Source organism: Hoplias malabaricus, chromosome 8 (assembly GCF_029633855.1).
Source record: "Hoplias malabaricus isolate fHopMal1 chromosome 8, fHopMal1.hap1, whole genome shotgun sequence".
NCBI lineage: Eukaryota > Metazoa > Chordata > Actinopteri > Characiformes > Erythrinidae > Hoplias > Hoplias malabaricus.
In genome coordinates this window covers 18,614,016-18,633,044 of record NC_089807.1, presented here as the reverse complement: position 1 = coordinate 18,633,044, position 19,029 = coordinate 18,614,016, and the positions used below count along the sequence as shown (strand labels likewise).

Genomic DNA, 19,029 nt, shown 5'->3' with positions numbered 1-19,029 from the left:
AACGTAACACATCTTCAAATTATATTTTTTCCTGTTTAATCAATTTGACCACCCAACTGCAATTCTGCTGTAACAGTTCCTTCTGATCCGTGTCCTGTTCCGCTGCCTTGAATTTAGCTGTCTATATTCAGCTGTGTACACTGTCATATCTGATGTGTCTTAGACCCACAGACAAACATACACACACACACACACACACACATATATATATATATATATATATATATATATATATACACACATAAAGCATGTAATTTTTCCAGCAGTTCAAAGCTCTGATTATTGTACTGTGGGTGGCGGTGGCAGATCTGAAGCATGCAAGTTGATACTAAGTAGTGTCTGGTGGATGGTCTGAATGTCAATGACAATTCCTGTGTGTGTGTGTTCTTAATCTGCAGTGTGAATATTCACATGTGCATGATCAGAATACACTATTTGGACTTAATTAGGACCCCACGTGAAATTAAATACGAGTGCCCTATATTAATCATTATGTCTGCTCCCTGACAGCCTGGCTGTCTGTCTCTTCATCTGTTTATCCAATTTATTCATATTTCACTTTTATATGCAAAAACACAATCAATAGCATAGAAGAGGGATGCAGTTCAGGATGTCCAGCATGGTGTGATGATTTTTACTGCTCATACACACCTGATTCAGCTCCAGTGATAATTACCAGGCTTAGCGTTTGTGGGGTTTAGCAGGTGAATCACAAAAATTTGTTGCATAGGACATAGATTTTAACATATGCTGACAAGATGCATCCATACGACTACTGAAATAATAAAGTGACTCCATCATCCTAATGACTTTATTTTCAGCATACATCTCTTGACACATGAATCATAAATTTATCTATCAAACAAACAAACAAAAATGAATTCTGGCCAATTATTTATTTTGGCAACCTAATTTTGCCAACTGTTATTCTCTTTAAGGGCTACATTGCATAGGCTACAAATTCAAAAATAGCATATACAGTGAAACCTTGACTTTTGAGAGAATCAACTTACAAATTTTCTGAGATACGAGACGTCGCTCTGTCGATTATTATTATTATTTTATTTATTTTTTTTTGTTTGTTTGTTTTTTTTGTTTTTTGCTTTATGATGTAAGCTGAGATCTGAGAAATGAGTAAGCGAGCTTACGCCACCTGCCACTAGGTAGCCTAGTGAGTGTTCAGTTCACTTTGATATTTTGCATGCAAGCATCTCTGTCATATTGCTGGATTTTGTAGCATTATAGCAATAAGTGTGTAGCGAATAAGTTAAGGGATAGAGCACAAAATAAAAAATCCCCCAACATCTCCCAACCAATCTCCTCCACCTCCGCCAGCACCTTTGTCTGATCTTCAAGGTAAATACATTCTCATTTATTATTTATTATTTTTTTTATACATTATTTGTTATATATAAAGTACATTTTTCTTACATAAAAACACGTAAAAAAAATTGGTGTGGTTTTTGCGTGGTGTGGAACGGATTAATAGCATTTCAGTTCAGCGAATTGTTACTTCACCTTAAATTGAATTTACTAACAATCATAGGACCTTGCTAATGGTGGTTTATTTGCAATTAACGTTTTAGAAATACGTGGAAATATGGCACTATTTGAGTGTCAGCATTGCCCAATATAAAAATTCATGAACAGAGTTACTGTCCTCTTCATTACCAGCATTTTTAAATGTGTGTAATAAATCTGTAATAAATCTCTCTTACTCTGAAATGTTAAACGAGCATCTAATTTTACTAAATCATATGTCCATCGAAATGTTGTGTAAATTGTATTTTAGCAAATAAAATAGTTAAAGTGAAAGACCTTTTCCAGTGCCATTTCACTGTAAACAGTGGGCTTGTAGACCTCTAACAGTTGCTTATTCTGCTGTTATCAAGATATGCAATTTCTTAGACAATCCATGTTCTCCTCCTGGGTCATAACCTGTCTTTTCTGAATATCATTCTACATCTTCCATTCTTACTTTTTCCTGCTCCCTCTTTCCCTCTTTCTTGATGGCTCTGAGTGTGTTGTCATGGTGATACCCATCAGTCCTGGATGTGAGTGTGTGATGTCTTATTGATGAGACAGTGTGACTGTGTGCCAGAGACATCCATCCTGTTCGCTAAACAGTCCACACACACACACACACACACAGACACACACACAGAGAGTTCCTGTGGGCCGTACCGAACAGCTAACACCTGTCACCTCTGCCAGAGGACACACACACACACAAACACATACATATGCTCTCATAGCCCTCTCGCTTAGTATGCTGGGCAGCTCATACCTTCGTAAGACCGAGGACAGGGCACACACACACACTCACATAGATTGATTAATTTGAATTAAACATTTGCTGCTGTCCTCGGAAAGGTCTTCATTGTCACTCACTGGGCTGCAGTGTTGTGCATTGGCCTCTGAAGCCATGCTGCACTTGTCCTGCTTCTCCTTTCATGACACTGTCTGCACTGACCTTTTCATTATGTGTAAAGTGATAAATGACTAATGGTTTTAATTTTTATTATTGCATGTGATTTTATTTTTGACATGTTTCTGTTCATCAGCTGGCTTTCCTGGAGAATGGGAGATCTAGCTTAGTAATTCACAATGTATTATTGTTCTGTAAATCTTCTTCTTGTCTGACCCTGCATGTTCCTAAAGCCTTTGCCCCAGTCACTTGTCTCAAACCTCAACCAGCCCCCTCTCCTGGTTTAACCCCAACCCTTTCCCACCACACAGTGCACCTGTTGTCAGAGACGCTGCAGTGTGTGTCAGCTACAGCCACGGGCATCCAGTACCAGCAGTCCTGGCTCTGCATCCTGTGAGTTCACTTTGAACATTCAAACTCAACTCAAACTTATTCTTAAACAAACTTTAGTATATGACTCTATATATACTATTTTTTTATAGATTATTTTGTTTTTAAACTTTTACTAAGTTTTATAATAGGTCAGAATCGGCAGAGACACTGGAGTTTTTAACCACTGTCCAAACTACTACACACGCACACCTACACTGTTGGTTCACCTTGCAGATGTAATAGATTGTAGCTCATCTGTGGCTGAACAGTCTTTATCATCCTCCCATCTTTCATCAGTGGTCTCAGGATGCTGATGAGCAGATACTTTAGATTGGGGAACTATTCTGAGACTAGCAATGACACTGGGGGGTTTAAACACTCCAGCAGTACTGCTGTAGCTGACTCACTCATACCAGCATAACACCGCAGCACTGAGTATTCTCCACCACCCAAATAATATACAAATTTTAACCCAAATAGTACCTTCTCTGTGGTGGAACTGTGGGGCCCTGACCATTAAACAAAAAGGTGAAGGGAGGCTAAAAATGATGCACAGGAACAGATGGACTACACTCTGTAGTTTTCAAATAAGACTCACTAAATGACTGAAATCTATAATAATGGCCGTAGTACAGTCCGGAATATGACTGTTGAGGCTTCTGTAAATATATATTCAAAATTCTGTTTTGTTGTTACACAGAAAAATTGGTTAAATGTACTTAATTGTGACAGGGAATTAAATAAATAAAAGTAGTATGTGTATTATTGATCATTGACTTTGACTTTAGTTCAACATGGGAATCATAAAAGCCAAATAAATAAAGAGAAAAACAAACAAACAAACAAAAAAACCCCAAAACAAATCCTCATTCCCCTAAAATAGGCATAGATAGGACAAAGATGTTTGGAAAATCTTAGCATTGCTCTTTCCACACTGCTACACTAATCCTTTTTGGAACATGGTTCTGTGCCAGATTACAGCTGTTTTACAATATAAATAGTAGTGAATCATTTCTATAGAAATAAAAGTTTCAGCTTGTGATGATCTGACATGATTACATTCCAATCCTTAATAACATTAATTATTTGGGGTTTTAATGATGTCTAATCTTACATGCTAAGGGCCAGTGTGGCTATTGGTTTTCATTCCAAACAAGCAGGAGCACACCTGATTCCACTGGTTTAATAAGTAGGTTTTCCAACAATTGAACATCCGAGGTCCTGTGTTGATGAAAAGCTGCAGCCACACTGGCCCTTTATGGATAATATTGGATACACTGGCTATAGTGCAATGAGAGCCTGATCTCATAAGTTTTCAAAACACTTTCAATGGGGACATGTGCATGCACGTTTTATGAACTAGATTCTCTCTCCCTCTGGCATTGTGTCCTCAAACAGCTGTAATGTGAAGAATCTGCAAAGGCGACATGTGTGCATCTCTCGGCTGGACCGGCCTCAGAACTGGGGAGAAAACTGTGCAGAAGTCCGTTATGTCATCCTCATACTGGCACCTCATAAGATGGTAAAACAATCCACCTTTTACTCCCAGGCACTCATCCTAACTAACAGCTCACTAACTATGACCTCCAAGCTCTAACTCACATGTATCCCCGTAATGCTGCATCCACATAAAGCCAGCTGGATTTTCTCCATCACTGTGTGTCTGTATCATTTCCCCTTGTAACTATATTTATACCAGAAATCTGTCTGTTTGTGTGCATGTGTTTAGATGTTACTGTAATCACCTCTGCCTCTCTCTCTCTCTCTCTCTCTCTCTCCTCTATATGCCTGTCTGCACTGCAAATGACATACACAAACACACACACATTCATACACAGAGGGATGTCTGTGCACTCATTACTCATCTCAGTAAAAGCAGGATTGCTTGCTCTTACAGATTCATCACTCCGCATGTTGTGTGTATTAAAGCAAAGCAAAACAAACATTATGTAACTTAAAACTAAATGTACTTATGTTCAGCTATAATCCAGAGGAATTAAATTGCACATTTCTGCTACTCATATGCTCTCAGAGGACCTGAAAAGCTCACTCAGCCTAATGTTTAATTACAGGAATTAATAAAGCACCATCAAACAATTGCCTTGGCATATTTTGAGTTGTCCTTATTTAATTTGGTTATATAACATGTAAGTGATCATTTTAATGTAGCAAAATGTGCTTTTTTTCATCATAATTAGGAGTATTTCAACACCTCCAGCTTTTTCAGTCTGAAACTGTTTGCCTTAGCCTGTTCTGTCCATCACATACAACAGAGATCACATATTTCTAAATTCAATGACCAGTAAATTTAAAAAAAAAACACAGTAGGCACAGACATTACATATAATATGAAATCTGTCAATATTTAACTTGATCTTAAATATTGTTCTCTCTTCTCCAACAAAATGTGTGCCCGAATTATAAACTCCAAAGGGATTAGGTGTAATCTACTTTTATAAAAGAAGGAATGGCAAATGAGTTTCCAACAAGAAAGGATTTAAAAACTAATACATATCTAGAATGTCTAGAACACTGAAACGGGACATCTCATGTGGAGTAAGGACTGATGGACTGTCTAAATTTGTTATTGGGATTACTGAGACTGAACAGAGTGGAAAATACAACAATCTAAACTTAGCTTGTATGACAAGCTAAGCATGGAAAAATGTCCCCACCATTTTTGGTTGGAAATTCATTTTGATTCCTGAAGTCCTGAACTTCCTCTTCCCTTCCTCTTTCAGAAAAGCACTAAGACAGCGATGGAGCTGGGGCGAACATTTGCGAGTATGTTCTCAGACATCTCCTTCCGACAGAAGCTGCTGGAGAGTAAGACTCAGGAGGAATTTAAAGAGGCATTGGTTATTCAGAGGTACCACCTAACGGCCACAAAACGCAAAACTACCACTGTGGAGGAGGAGGAAACTGATCCACACAGCCACAAGCCACTCAAGGTGTGTAGGTGTAAGTTGGGGTTTGTGTCTTTTGTGTTTCTACAGGCATGCTATTCAACTTCTTTTTTTTTGTGTGTGTACACTGAGATTTTTCTTACTCGTAAAGCAATGCATGCTTTTATATTTGTTTCTACTCTTCCCTCCCTGCTTTCTGTTGCATCTCTTGCTCTCTCTCTCTCCCCCTCTCCTCTCTATTGTCCTTGCTCTCCCTTTTCTCTCTGTCTCTATCGCTTATCCTCATGTTCTTTCTGTCACACTCTCACTTTTCTCACTCTTTTACTGATTCCTTTTTACTAATTCTGCTTCTCTCGCTGTCTTCTTACCCTCTCGTTCTCACTCTCACTCTCTCTAGCACTGTCGCTTGACTTTTTGAGTGACACACCAGTGATTGTCTTCTGCGAAGCGTGTATCAGCTAATGAGAATTTATCTTGTTTGTTGTTCTTGTTTAACACACACACACACACACACACGTACACACACAGCCACACGTTAGACCTCCGAAGTTGAGGTTTCCCGCTTGTAAAAGCAATCTTTCTGTTTCCCCATAAAGTGGAGAGCAGGGGGCCAAATAGTTCTGTTTTTGTTTTATCTTTTTTCACTCCATCACACATCTGACGAATGGTAAACAGGTGGAGGATCATTACTTTGTATGTGTGTGTATGTGTGCGCGCGCGTGTGTTTGTGTATGTGCGCTTATGTGTATCAGCGAGCGTGTGTGAGTACCAAGGGCGATTCATCACAGACAGAACAGCCACAAGACGGGTCTTTTTCCTTTCCCTCCCTCTCTCTCTCTCTCTCTCTCTCTCATTCTCATTCTCTTACATACACACACATATAGCAGATCTACAGTGTTATGATAAATGAGTTCATTATGTATAGGTTGTAATGAAGTCTAAAACCTGTTTGCCTTTGTTTAAGTGTTGCTTTCTGTGTTAATGGAATTCCACACAGAAGAGTGTCCTTCTGCCAAAAAGAGGTCAATACAGGTCACTAATATAACACAGGCAAAGTGCTTTCCTGCCAAAAATTGACCTGTAAAAACAGTTAATACAGGATTAAATCTGCTTGCATTTTAATACAAATGCTGTCTTTTTTTTTTGTTTTTCTTCTCTCTGCAAGTCACTTACAGTCTTTTCTTGGAGGAGTTTTGACTTTCATTATGTGCCAGTTGCAGGAAATGCAATATATGTTCAAAGTTTTTAGACCTGTTTCTTCAAAAATCAAGGATTTTAACAAGGAGTTTGTCCTTGTTTCAGTATCTAGGTTTTGAAGCATTGCTGTGAGGATTTTTTTACATTCAGCACTTTCATTTTGTTTGGTACTGATATCGGAGGATTAGTTCACGAATGCCTAGCAGATAAGTAAGTCAAATGTAAGTAAAATGGGTGCCTGGATACATTTGGACTTGCAGTTTAGGTGCACAATTCCGATGTGGGCTTGATACGGTAGTAAGTTTCACCTTGTCATGCTCTAGTGACTATTTTTGATGCAGCATTGATCAACACGTGTTGATCACCAAGTGATCACATAGGTGTTGATCAACATTATATTGTAGTTTCTGCTAATCTTATTCTGTTGCTCTAACCTTGTTCTGTTGCTCTAACCTTGTAGTGACATTGTAGATGGGTTTTGTTTCTAACGCTGGGCTGTCTCTCTCTCCAGTCTGCAGTCTCTGCTCACCTTGTGTCTCTCTCTCTGCTGTGCAGAGGGCTCTGTGTGAGTGAGATTCAACTGCGCTTCTGTATGTGAGCGTGTGTGTGTATGTGTGTCTGCGTGTGAGTGTCTGTGTATATGTGCCTATGTATGTGTGAGTAAGAGCGTGTCTGGATGAAATGACTGCTTGTGTGTGTCTCCGTTTGCGTGCATTTGCTCGCTTTAACTCTATATTTCTCCCTTTTTGCAGTGTGTTCTGTTAGCATGTGTACAGCTTTGTTTATATTCTTGCTTGTGATTCTGCAGGAGTCTTGTGCGGGTGCCTGCGCGTGTGTGTGTGTGTGTGTGTGTATGTGTGCAATAATTGATGTCAGTGCTTGTGTGTTTTAATCCTGTGCCTCTCCTTCTGTATGTGTGTCTGTAGCTCTCGGTGTGTGTGTGTGTATGTCTGTTTATTTAATTGTGCTCTCTTCCCCTCTCTTTCTCTGCAGTGTAGAGATTTTTTCAGAGTAGGCAGAGGCATCTACGAGGATCTATGTCGCAGACTGCCCTTCTATACGTCCGATTTTACAGATGGTAAGAGGATCTGCACGTGCACACAAACAAACATAATTGTACACTGATGTATGAGTGCATTAAAGGGATTGTAAAGTACTTACATGACTACCATTCATAAAAAACATATCAAATGTGTCTGTGTGATGTTTTTCAGGCATAGTGGGTAACAATAAAGCACTAGTGAAATACATGACAACGTCCATCTTTCTGTACATCGCTGTTCTGCTTCCTGCCATTGCATTTGGCTCACTCAATGATGAGAGTACAAGAGGAGAAATAGGTGAAAACACACAAACAGTAATGGATAAATTACTAGTATTTTCTGTAAGAACAGTATTTTATTAAAAAATAATTGTTAATTTAGATCTTAAATTTAATTTAGATACATATTTTAGTGTGATCCTCAAGATTTTTCTTACCAGGCAAGATATTTTTGCTGAAAATACAGTACCAGTCAAAAGTTTTGACACATCGTCTCATTAGTCATTGGTGGAATAGGGCTATTTACTGTATAGAACTGTCTAACAGCCCTACCTCTGCACAACCCAAGTTATGGTCTCAAACACATTAAGAAAAAGGTGAAGACACACACACTGTAATGGATAAATTAGTAGTATTGTTTTTAAGAACAATTTTTAGGCAATTATTTACATTGTTTTCACTGTTGGTAATTTAGATTCTTAGGGGTTTAGGCCATTATAATTTTTATGTGTAGTATTCATTGAGTTTTCCCTTAAAGTATAAATGTAATAGTATGTGATGTGCTGTATTTAAATATTTTGATTTTGTTTATGTGTATTAGATGTTCAGAAGACGATTATTGGGCAGAGTATAGGTGGGATAATCTATTCTCTTTGTGCTGGTTCCCCTCTGGTCATCCCCCTAACTACTGCCCCTATCGCCATCTTTATCAGTGGTATGTATAATCACGCAAAATACAAAATACATGTCCAGTGTCACAGACCCAGGTCAAATCTAATCACAGACTCAAATAATTTTTGGTGGTTATTTTTCATTGACACAGCTGTTTAGTTCAAGACTCTGCTTAACCCCTGTCCAGGAAACTATCCCAAAAAAGGCTATCTTATCAGCTGCATTAATCGCCCTGTTGAGCATAAACAAAGGACTGTCAGCAGTTGTTACACAACAGTACAGTTCAGTAAAGAAACTTGTATAGATAAATAAAGCAGTTCCTCAAAATGTGATACATTTTTAGACACTCTCTCTTTCTTACACACACACACACACACTTCAAACACACTGCCCCAAACATCCACACATACAAAATACACAGGAATACCATGACACACACACACAGCCTCACACATGTTTGCACTTATCACATTTGTAGGAGAGCTGTTTATTTAGCTCTCTGAATGACTCATGAGGCTGAGCGTGGAATTAGGGCCCAGTTGGCCACAGCATGAGTCTGACAGGCCAACATGGCTGCCGTTTGTTTGGGCAAATTTTGATGTTTGCCCTGGCTAAGAGCTGATTCTCCCTAAAGCTAATTCCTGTGGCTGCAATCACATGCTGTCATCTGGTGGAGGTTTTTTGTGAAAAAACAGTTTTGCTGTGGTGAGACAAGATTTTGTTTGCAACATAAACACTAAACGGGGCAATAGCAAAAATCAGATTGTGATCCGGCATCTTGCAATGGCCTCCAACTTTCAGAGAGCCATGTCTGTGGCTTTGTACCAGTTAACACAATTGAAATATCTGAGAGAATTTGCTGGCTATTATAGGGTGATATTCGAAATAAGATTTTAGTGATTAGATTTTCAATTTTCTGAGAAAATAACCTCATGAACCAAATTAATTAATAGTGCACATAGCTTGTTTATGAAAATTATTATCAATAATTAATCACTAATTATTAACCATGCAGTTTATAAATATAGTGCCTTCCAAAGAGTTGGTAGACATTTCTTAAAATCACTTCAGGTGTAATATGGACACAGAAGTTTAGTTGCGCACTCAGAAAAGTGAGAAAAGTGTGAAATTAAATGGGACACTGGAGCTGCCACACAAGAGCTTAAGTCACTATGTCAGGCATCAACTAGAGTGGTTTAAAGCCCCCTAAAATCAATCATCCAACATCAGTACCTGACCTTATTAATATTCTCATGGTTGAATGCCATTTTCAGGTCCTGCTTGTTTAATTCAGTATAAAATATAGATGGTGCATAAATTGAAGAAGACCTTTGTCTGTTAGAATTAGTTTTCTATATTTTGCTACTTAATGTATACCTCAGTGATCAATATTTCTTGCTTGTATGTGTTAATAGTAATCAGGGGGATCTGCGATGATTATGAACTGGACTTCCCTGCATTCTATGCCTGCATTGGTCTGTGGAACAGCTTATTCCTAATCATTGGAGGTGTCTTTAACTTGAGCCTGCTTGTAAAGGTCTTCAAGAGGTCAGGATCACCCCCACATACAAATACATACACTCACATACAAGGAGGCACACAGTACATAATCTCACACTCCTGGATAACTGATAGGTGTTTTTCTGTTTGTACCTGCAGGTCGATAGAGGAGGTGATAGCTCTGTTCATTTCAATTGCTTTTGTAGCAGATGCTGTCAAAGGCACTGTCAAGAGTAAGCCTTTCAATCTTTTTTTCTTTTCTTTTTATATATATATATATGTGTGTGTGTGTGTTTTATAGTCATCTAAACAGTTAAACATATTCAGAAAACTGAAGGTATTTCTGTGTATGTTGCTGTGGCAGTAAAACTAAAAATAAAGAAAAAACATACTTATTTTACTGTAACCCTCAAAACTTTTCCTACCAGGCAAGCCATTTTTGCTAAAAATACAGTACCAGTCAAAAGTTTGAACACATCTTGTCATTAGTCATTGGTGGAATGAGCTATTTGTTGTATAGAACTGTGTACCAGCCCTACCTCTGCACAACCCAAGTTGGTCTCAAACATATTAAGAAGGTGAGCAGTTCTACAAATGAACTCTTGACAAGGCCACAGCTGTTCACTGAAAACCTTTCCAGGTGACGACCTCATGAAGCTGACTGAGAGAACGGAGAGTGTGCAAAGCTGTCATCAAAGCAAAAGATGGCTACTTTGATGAATCTAAAGTATAAAAACATATTCTGGTTTGTTTAACACTGTTTTTTTTTTGTGTACTACATAATTCCATATGTGTTCCTTCATTGTTTTAATGTCTTTCATATTCATTTACAACGTAGAAAATGATTAAAAAAAAGAAAAACAAAACAAAGAAAAACCATTGAATGGGAAGATGTCTAACTTTTGACTGGTAGTGTACATTCACTATATGTGGAAAATGGCCCAAAACAAAGGAAATCCTCCCTGAGTGTTCAAACATTTGACTGGTACTGTATAGCTAAAGTACTTTAATGATATTAGTATTAATGAATAATTATACTGAACAGGCAAACCTCAGTGTCACAAACAAAATGTATCTAAAATGCTGAATCAAAAGTATATATTTACTTTATAAGATGTACTGAAAATACTAGTCGTATCTGCTGATTATATTTTGTCTGAGAAAAAGCACAAACACATTAAAGCACACAGCCTTCTTCAGCATGCTCAGCTTCAACACAGTGGAAAAGGTTATGTGCTGAATGTGCTGTTCATTAAATACAAAGGAGTATATTGTAAATAGTTTTTCTTACTTAAATTAAAGAATAACTGTAAGAACATTCAAATTTGAAAGGAAGGCAGGGTGTTCCCAACCTTGACAGGAAGTTTATTTTCTTGTAATTCTTTGTGCACGATCTTTTTCAGTCTTCCATAGATACTACCATGCCCCGACACTGGCCAATGGCAGCATAGAAGAGTTGAATCGAATAAACAACGGCATGTCTGCAGGGGAGATGAACTTGACAGGATCACTTCCAGAATCCTTTATTCTGTGCACACGAGCACGTCCACTCCTTTGCTTACTACTCATGCTGGGCACCCTGTGGGTTGGTTACACACTTTACCAGTTTAAAAGAAGGTAAGGAATATCTGCACATGAATACACACACACACACGTTGTTGTTGACTTAATAGTGAGCTGTGTTTTAAAACGCTTATTGATGTATGCAGTCCCTTCCTGCATGCGAAGATGAGGGAGATTCTGTCAGACTGTGCTCTGCCCATCTCTGTGCTCATCTTCTCCTATGTAGGCTCCTATGTCTTCAATGACATTGGCTGTAAGTGAGGCTGCTGTATAGACTCCACTAACACACACACACCTACATACATACATAAACGTTATTGATCTTTAACCCTCAGAAGTTGAGTTGTTTTTGTTTTCAATAATACTTCAAAGGTAATAACAACATATATATTTATTCTACAATAAAGAAAATCTCTGCAGTAGACCAAATAAAGGGGTATTGTCACAATTTTAAGTGTTTATATATGCTAGTTTTTGATAACAGTGAGTAATGTAAGGAATTATGTTGCATTTCAAATTAAATTCTCTGAAAATTTCAAGACAGAAAGACTTTTTGTGAAGATTTCAAATTCACACGATATTCAAATAAAATTCAAATAAAAACAAAATATATTTCGTTTCAGGGCTTGTGCTTTGAATCTGCTTCCAGCTGCATTTCTACCTTTGTCTTAATTAGAAAAAACTTATGTAAGAAATAAATCAAATGAATTTAATGAGTTAATTAATTAGTTAATGAATTTGTGGGTTAGTTCATTTAAAGGAATCACATATATTCTTTTCTATTTATTTTATGTTGCGCATAGGCTGAATACAAATCTGAATTGTGTTCTGTAATGTATGTGTATGGCATTTATGTTTCAGTGCCCGTGTTTGATTACCATGAGGGTCAAGTCTTCAGAGTGGCCCCTTTAGAAAAGCTCACAGGAGCCAGTGTGCTGAGTGCAATGGGCCTGGGCTTTCTTCTCGCGCTCCTCATCTTCATTGATCAGAACATCGTAGTCTCACTCACCAATGCTCCAGAGAACAGGTACACTGCCAATGAAGTGTCTTCAGCAGAGACAGCTTCTAAAATGCTGCTTCTCTGTCCTTTACAATGAAGTGCATTCCCTGCTCTAACACAATGACTGTGGCATAAGGTGTTTTGGAAGCAAAAAACTATGTTTAAAAAAACTAGTCTGTGGTTTAGGTAGGTTGCATTTGTAGAACAATTCCTCATCAAAGTGTTCTCCAGTCAAAAGAATCCCTCCAATACAGCCATGAAATGCCTTTCACATTCTGAATGTTTTCAAGAATGCTTTCAGGGTAGGCTTCACAGTGTTCTGGTGCCCATAATCCTTTGTGCATGCATTCAACCCAAAGAAAGTTCAAGTAAATAGCAGTAAGAAAAATCTACAACACACTGCTCATAAATGCCAGTGAAATGTATTGAAAAATATGCAGTATGCTATTTTTCAGATGAGTATTTGTATAAGAAAGTGTATTATTTGTATGTGTGATTTGCAAGCTAAACTGTTCAACTATTCTAAAACTGTTACAAATGTGTATGTTGCCTATTAATGTTACCTATGTAATGTTACCATTACATTTCTCACAATAATACTTTCTTTGTTGTTGTTTATCTCAGCTGTGTTTTTGATCAGATTTCACAGACCAACTTTTTCTGATGATACAACAGCCAATTTTTTCATATTGTAATACAAAGAGAAGCATTCAAAGTTCAAGGGAATTCTTTCAAAGACCAACCTTAACTACAGCTCACTTTTGGAATGCAATATAAAATGGCAGGGCAGTGGTACTGTGGAAAGTTGAACTGACATGTGCATCAAATCATATGAACTTAACAAAGCAAAGCAATGTATAATGAAATGAAAATATAAGCTATAATTTGCCAGTATGTTCATTTCTATGATTTTTGTTATTTCTAGTACATCAGTGCCTTAGCTTAAGAGTAGCTTCATATATATATTATTTTGCATCAAATAAATTCTGCTGGATTCATGCACGGGTTTCATTATTTTTAATAAGCTAAATGTAATTTGAGTGCTAAATACGCCCCCTTGTGGATAATCTGAATTATTGTGGAGCTGAATTCTTTATATTTCACTAAAATAACATTGAAATTCAAACTTTTTGCTTGCTGCTTATGTTTTTCCATATTCACATTTATTAATATGTAGATGTTTTTCGCAGTGCTACAATATTTACATTTTTTTTAGCTTTGTGCTGAAAGCTTTTGATCTTAATGATTGAGGTGTGTGTGTTTTTTTTTTTTTTTGTTTTTTTTGCTGGAGGTCACTGAAGGGTATAACATGCTGCTGAACAGTGCCTCTGTGAATAACAATTCATTGAAGTTGATGTAAATGCGTATTGGCTGTACTTTACTGAATGATCCTGAATGCCTGCTACTGTGCATAACTATATTTCTTGTGTGCATTTCTGTGTGTATTTGCGTGTTTGTGTTTCATGTTGGTTGCTGAAGGTTACACCGTATCACTGGGAACTTACCATGTATATATCTGTGTTTTGTGCATGTGTGTAAACCATTATGTGTTTTCTATGTGTGTGTGTGTGTGTGTGTGTGTGTGTGTGTGTGTGTGTGTGTGTGTGTGTGTGTTTGTGTGGGCATCCTGTTGCTGTAGGTTACTCAAGGGTACGGCGTATCACTGGGACCTTACTTTGTCTGGCCTCATTAATATTTTGATGTCAGTGCTGGGCTTGCCATGGATGCACGCTGCTTTCCCTCACTCAACACTGCACGTGCGGCAGCTGGCCATTGTGGAGGAGCGTGTGGAAGGAGGACATCTCTACGAGACGTGAGCAACACATATATATTTGTTCTGCAGCTGTATCACTCTTACACTTCAGTAATTGCCAGCGCTTGCTGCCATACAGAGAATCTAGGTCCTACACAGAAAAAAAAAGCAGTAGGGTATGTGTCTATATAATACGTTTTAAACACATTTTGATAAAACTCCATATACGCTGCTTTGTAAAATTAATTCATTTCCAGTTGAAAACTAGGGTTTTATTATTTTCAGTTCAAACAGGAGTAAAACGATAAATATTTGTTAACAGAAGTTAAATGACAGTTAAGCTTTGATCTTAGAGAGATCCATTCTTCCTTCAGACCTGAGAAATCTAAAGATGTTTAATTTGCAAATCAAAGATTCTGTTTCCAAGACAATGGACTGGCCACCCCAGAGCTCACACCTCAAAATCAGTGAAAGTGTTTAGGATTGCTTTAATAAATAAACACAAAAATTGCTCGAAACACCTGTGTGTGTACTTTAAATACAAGTTTCTGGACAAAGAATGTTAACTGAATGAACTGAAAATTGTTGAATTATACTTTGCAGCTGAGGCTTTAGCTTATGTTACGTTTTCTGCTTTTTTACGTGATGCCAGTGACTTATGACTGGAGACTAAAAAGTGGAGAATATTTATATAAAGAACGTCTCATTTAAAACTACTGTATTAACATTATTTTTAAGTCGGTTGGTTTTGAATGCTTTTTTTTTTTTGGTTTATGTGTGTCCCTGTGTGTAGTATAGTGAGTGTGAAAGAGACAAGAGTGACGTCGCTGGTGGCTAATATCCTAATTGGGGTGAGTGTGTTCCTGCTGCCTGTGCCTCTGCAGTGGATACCCAAACCTGTGCTCTATGGCCTCTTCCTTTACATAGCCCTCACGTCCATCGACGGCAACCAGATGTGCGACCGCATGGCACTGCTACTCAAGGAGCAGGTATTGATGAATGTGTGCTGGACCATGTGTGTGTAAATAAATGTAAATTCATATACTGGAGAGTTAGGAATGCATTTGTGTTGATGGAGTGCTCAGCAGCTGTGTCTCTTTCATGCTGTTACTAACAAGAGGGCAAATAGAAGTCACAGAAGGCATTTTATGAATGTGCTCAAAGGAGCGGTCTGTGGGTCTTATACATAAAAAGCAAACCACAAGAGCACCCTCTACCTGTCTTCAATGGAAATCTGGAAAAAAAAAAGGTAGTGAAGTGTTTCGGCCTTACAATGATCATGTTCTTTGTAGTATGTGCAATCGAAATATTAGGAATCGCTTATTATGCACATTCCTATAAAATGATCCATTTACCATAGATTTGTCACACTATCCACCTTAATGCTTACTCATCAGGATTGAAAAAACAAGACCTTCTGTAAATGAATTTAACTAACACTTTGGATCTATTCTGTTTTCATGCTTAACTTGGCTTATGGGTTTTCAGTATGTATTTCCAAAGCACTAAGCTTTGAAATGTTAGTGTTATTTGGCCAACACACAACAAATCACTGTAGTTAGTAGCCTAAGGTGCTTTTACAAAGAATTTAAACGAGAAAATGGAATATTTTACTGAAGATATTGTATCTATTATTACATTCCTGAAGATATTGCATCTAAATATTTAAACTGTAATGTTCAAACCTCAATATCATCAAATGTGTTAGGGATTACTTGCATCTTGACAATCAGAAAATATTTTAATATTTAAAAAAATATATGCCATTTTTGTATGACACAGAAAATGGGCTGAATTGCCATTTTGACTGGCAATAAAATGAATGAAACCTAGTCTGTGGTATAGTATTGGATGTCTGTCTCTCTGGAAGCATATCAACCTTAAAATGAAAATTTAATCAATAAAATGGTAATGTAATCCTACATATGAATTTTAATTTCCCAATTATATGTAACATTTGCTTTCAAAACAAAGTATATTAATGACTCCAGTCTGATAAAACTCTTTCACTCTACCCATTAAACTTTCTTCTTGTGTCATGTATAAACATGCAGTGAGCATCAGAAGTGGGCTTATTGATATTATCATGTTATTCACTGTAAACACATCTATGTACCCTCCAGCACCATGTATATTTTCAATCTAAAATCCCACCCTGATAAGTTGATTAACATGAGTGAAAAAATTAAAATGCAGGGAGGAGGCACTGTTTACTTTTTACATTTGAATTTTGCCACTTTTTGTGCCATGATGGAGTTTGGAAATGGATTTACTGAATTTTTATATTTATTTTGAGACCAAAAGTGCACATTAGGGGAAAATCTTGGGTTCCATTGCCAATGTACACATTGCATTTTCATTTTCATGTTTAGGCTAATGTGCCTAACGCTGAGTCTAAATAACAATGCAGTATTATTTGTAAAAGCAGATAGATTTATTTAATTTTCATATTCATTTTGAGACCAGTGGGGAAACTACAATTCAGATTTGGTATTGCATTTTTTTAATGTATTTTGACTTTCATTTTAAACTGATATGCTTCCATATGTCTCTTCAGAATTTAGTACATGTCATTATGTTCATGTTGCAACTCTCATACTCTCCTTTCATTATCTATCCCTGTCTCTCACAGACATCTTACCCTCCCACTCACTACATCCGGAGGGTGCCGCAGAGGAAAATCCATTACTTCACATTCCTTCAGATGGTGCAGCTGTTGTTTCTCTGTACGTTTGGGATGTACCCTCTCCCGTACATGAAAATGATCTTCCCTCTGCTAATGTTTATCCTCATACCTATCAGGTTTGTTATGTTCAATGTGCAAATTACACATGCACATACACATCTCACTTGTACATTCAGACAGTGAGGGGAAACATAAGATTAGTGTGCCATTTTACTATACCCACACATGCTGTTTGCTATTTTGCTAATAAATATGAATACGATCTGTATATTTATTAGCTTAAATTACTATTTATGACATTTGAATCTTGTAAGGAAAAAAAGGAATCAAACACCACAAATGAATGACATCTTGCAAAGCTGTTGTTGGCAGTAACCGTTTTAAGAAATCTAAATTAAAAAGTAATTTGCTTTTTGCAGCATCGTGGTTCAGTTTTGTCCCATTCCTTTTTTTGCAGATATTTAATAAACCAAGGTTATGAGAATCTCTCTGTTGGATTCACAATCAAAGAATTGCGAGTTTTAAATGAGTTTTGAGACAGACCATGCAAGCACCTTCATTTTTAGAAACAAGTCATTTTTGCTTAATATTTGGGGTTGTTGTCCTGTTGAGTTGTTCACTAAAGTGCCCATATCTTCATGATCTCACATCAGTTTTTTGCTGTGGACATGTTTTGTTTGGGTTCATATGCAACCCCCTTGGACCAAATGTTACAAGCTGAATTATTACATACATGTTCTATGTCTGTTTTATCTGGCCATATAATTAACCAAAGTGTTTTGAATTGTCTGTGTTCAGGTACAGGTTTTAGACCAGTGTCAGATTTGAGTTTTGCATGGGTACATAGATGACTGTGGGACATTTTATTGCTTGTTCTTTGTGTAAGTGTGTTCCTGTTGGTTTCATCCTGCAACCCTTTTCTAGTGACTACTGGCTTTTCTCTTACACTCCTTATTAGTTAGAGAGTTTGGCAGTTGAGGCTCAGTGGGCTTTCCCCATGTATATATGTTAAAGGACTATAAAGCCACTATCCAGTCATTTTCATAATTTTCTTTTAAACATGATCAGTAGGTTTTATGGAGAATTTGTTCTGAAGGGTCAATGAGAGAATAATGAAGGAGTTTGTCTTTTGAGAGATTTAAAAACAAAACAAAACACAGTATTTTTCTGTTGGACTTGATTGGAAGAAATTAAATTGGCTTATGTGACGACAGGTCTTCCACAGACCTAGACAGAGTTAGCTATAGTTTCACCTCACTCACCGATAAAGACGACTGCCTTCCAGTGCATTCAACCTCTAAAACTGTATTGGGGTTTCTCAGTGGGACATTTCTAATGAAACATTTTACAGGTCTCTTCAGTGATATATATATATATATATGAACGACATTCAAATGACTACCAGATATGAGTTTCTTGAAATGCACTACAGCCCACTGATCCTTACTGCCAGTGCCCTGCTAGAATTCAAGCCACAGGTCCTCAGAATAATGTCTGGGGGGTGTAATGTATGCGCATATAGCTTATAATAACCTACAGTTTAATTGCCTGCTGCCGTTGATGAAATGATGATAATAATAATAATAATAATAATAACACAGTGGTGCAGCAGCTAGTGTCGCAGTCACAATGCTCCAGGGACCTGGAGGTTGTGGGTTCAAGTCCCGCTCCGGGTGACTGTTTGTGAGGAG

At 37.3% G+C, this 19,029-nt stretch overlaps 1 protein-coding gene across 5 annotated transcripts in view; it reads left to right on the top strand.

Annotated features, from left to right (window-relative positions):
* Window positions 1-19,029, top strand: part of slc4a11 (solute carrier family 4 member 11) — a 63,378-nt gene that overhangs the window by 39,594 nt on the left and 4,755 nt on the right. For 3 of the 5 annotated variants that reach the window (XM_066678869.1, XM_066678866.1, XM_066678868.1), the window contains 15 exons: window positions 2,740-2,821; window positions 4,199-4,322; window positions 5,542-5,751; window positions 7,415-7,468; window positions 7,897-7,981; window positions 8,118-8,243; window positions 8,766-8,879; window positions 10,252-10,384; window positions 10,496-10,569; window positions 11,740-11,953; window positions 12,046-12,152; window positions 12,761-12,926; window positions 14,539-14,712; window positions 15,446-15,641; window positions 17,285-17,454. In XM_066678869.1, the coding sequence (XP_066534966.1) occupies window positions 2,740-2,821; window positions 4,199-4,322; window positions 5,542-5,751; window positions 7,415-7,468; window positions 7,897-7,981; window positions 8,118-8,243; window positions 8,766-8,879; window positions 10,252-10,384; window positions 10,496-10,569; window positions 11,740-11,953; window positions 12,046-12,152; window positions 12,761-12,926; window positions 14,539-14,712; window positions 15,446-15,641; window positions 17,285-17,454 (2,029 nt within the window). Of the gene's footprint in view, window positions 1-2,739; window positions 2,822-4,198; window positions 4,323-5,541; window positions 5,752-7,414; window positions 7,469-7,896; window positions 7,982-8,117; window positions 8,244-8,765; window positions 8,880-10,251; window positions 10,385-10,495; window positions 10,570-11,739; window positions 11,954-12,045; window positions 12,153-12,760; window positions 12,927-14,538; window positions 14,713-15,445; window positions 15,642-17,284; window positions 17,455-19,029 lie in introns of those variants that run through there. The other 2 variants (XM_066678870.1, XM_066678871.1) reach the window with 2 other exon arrangements.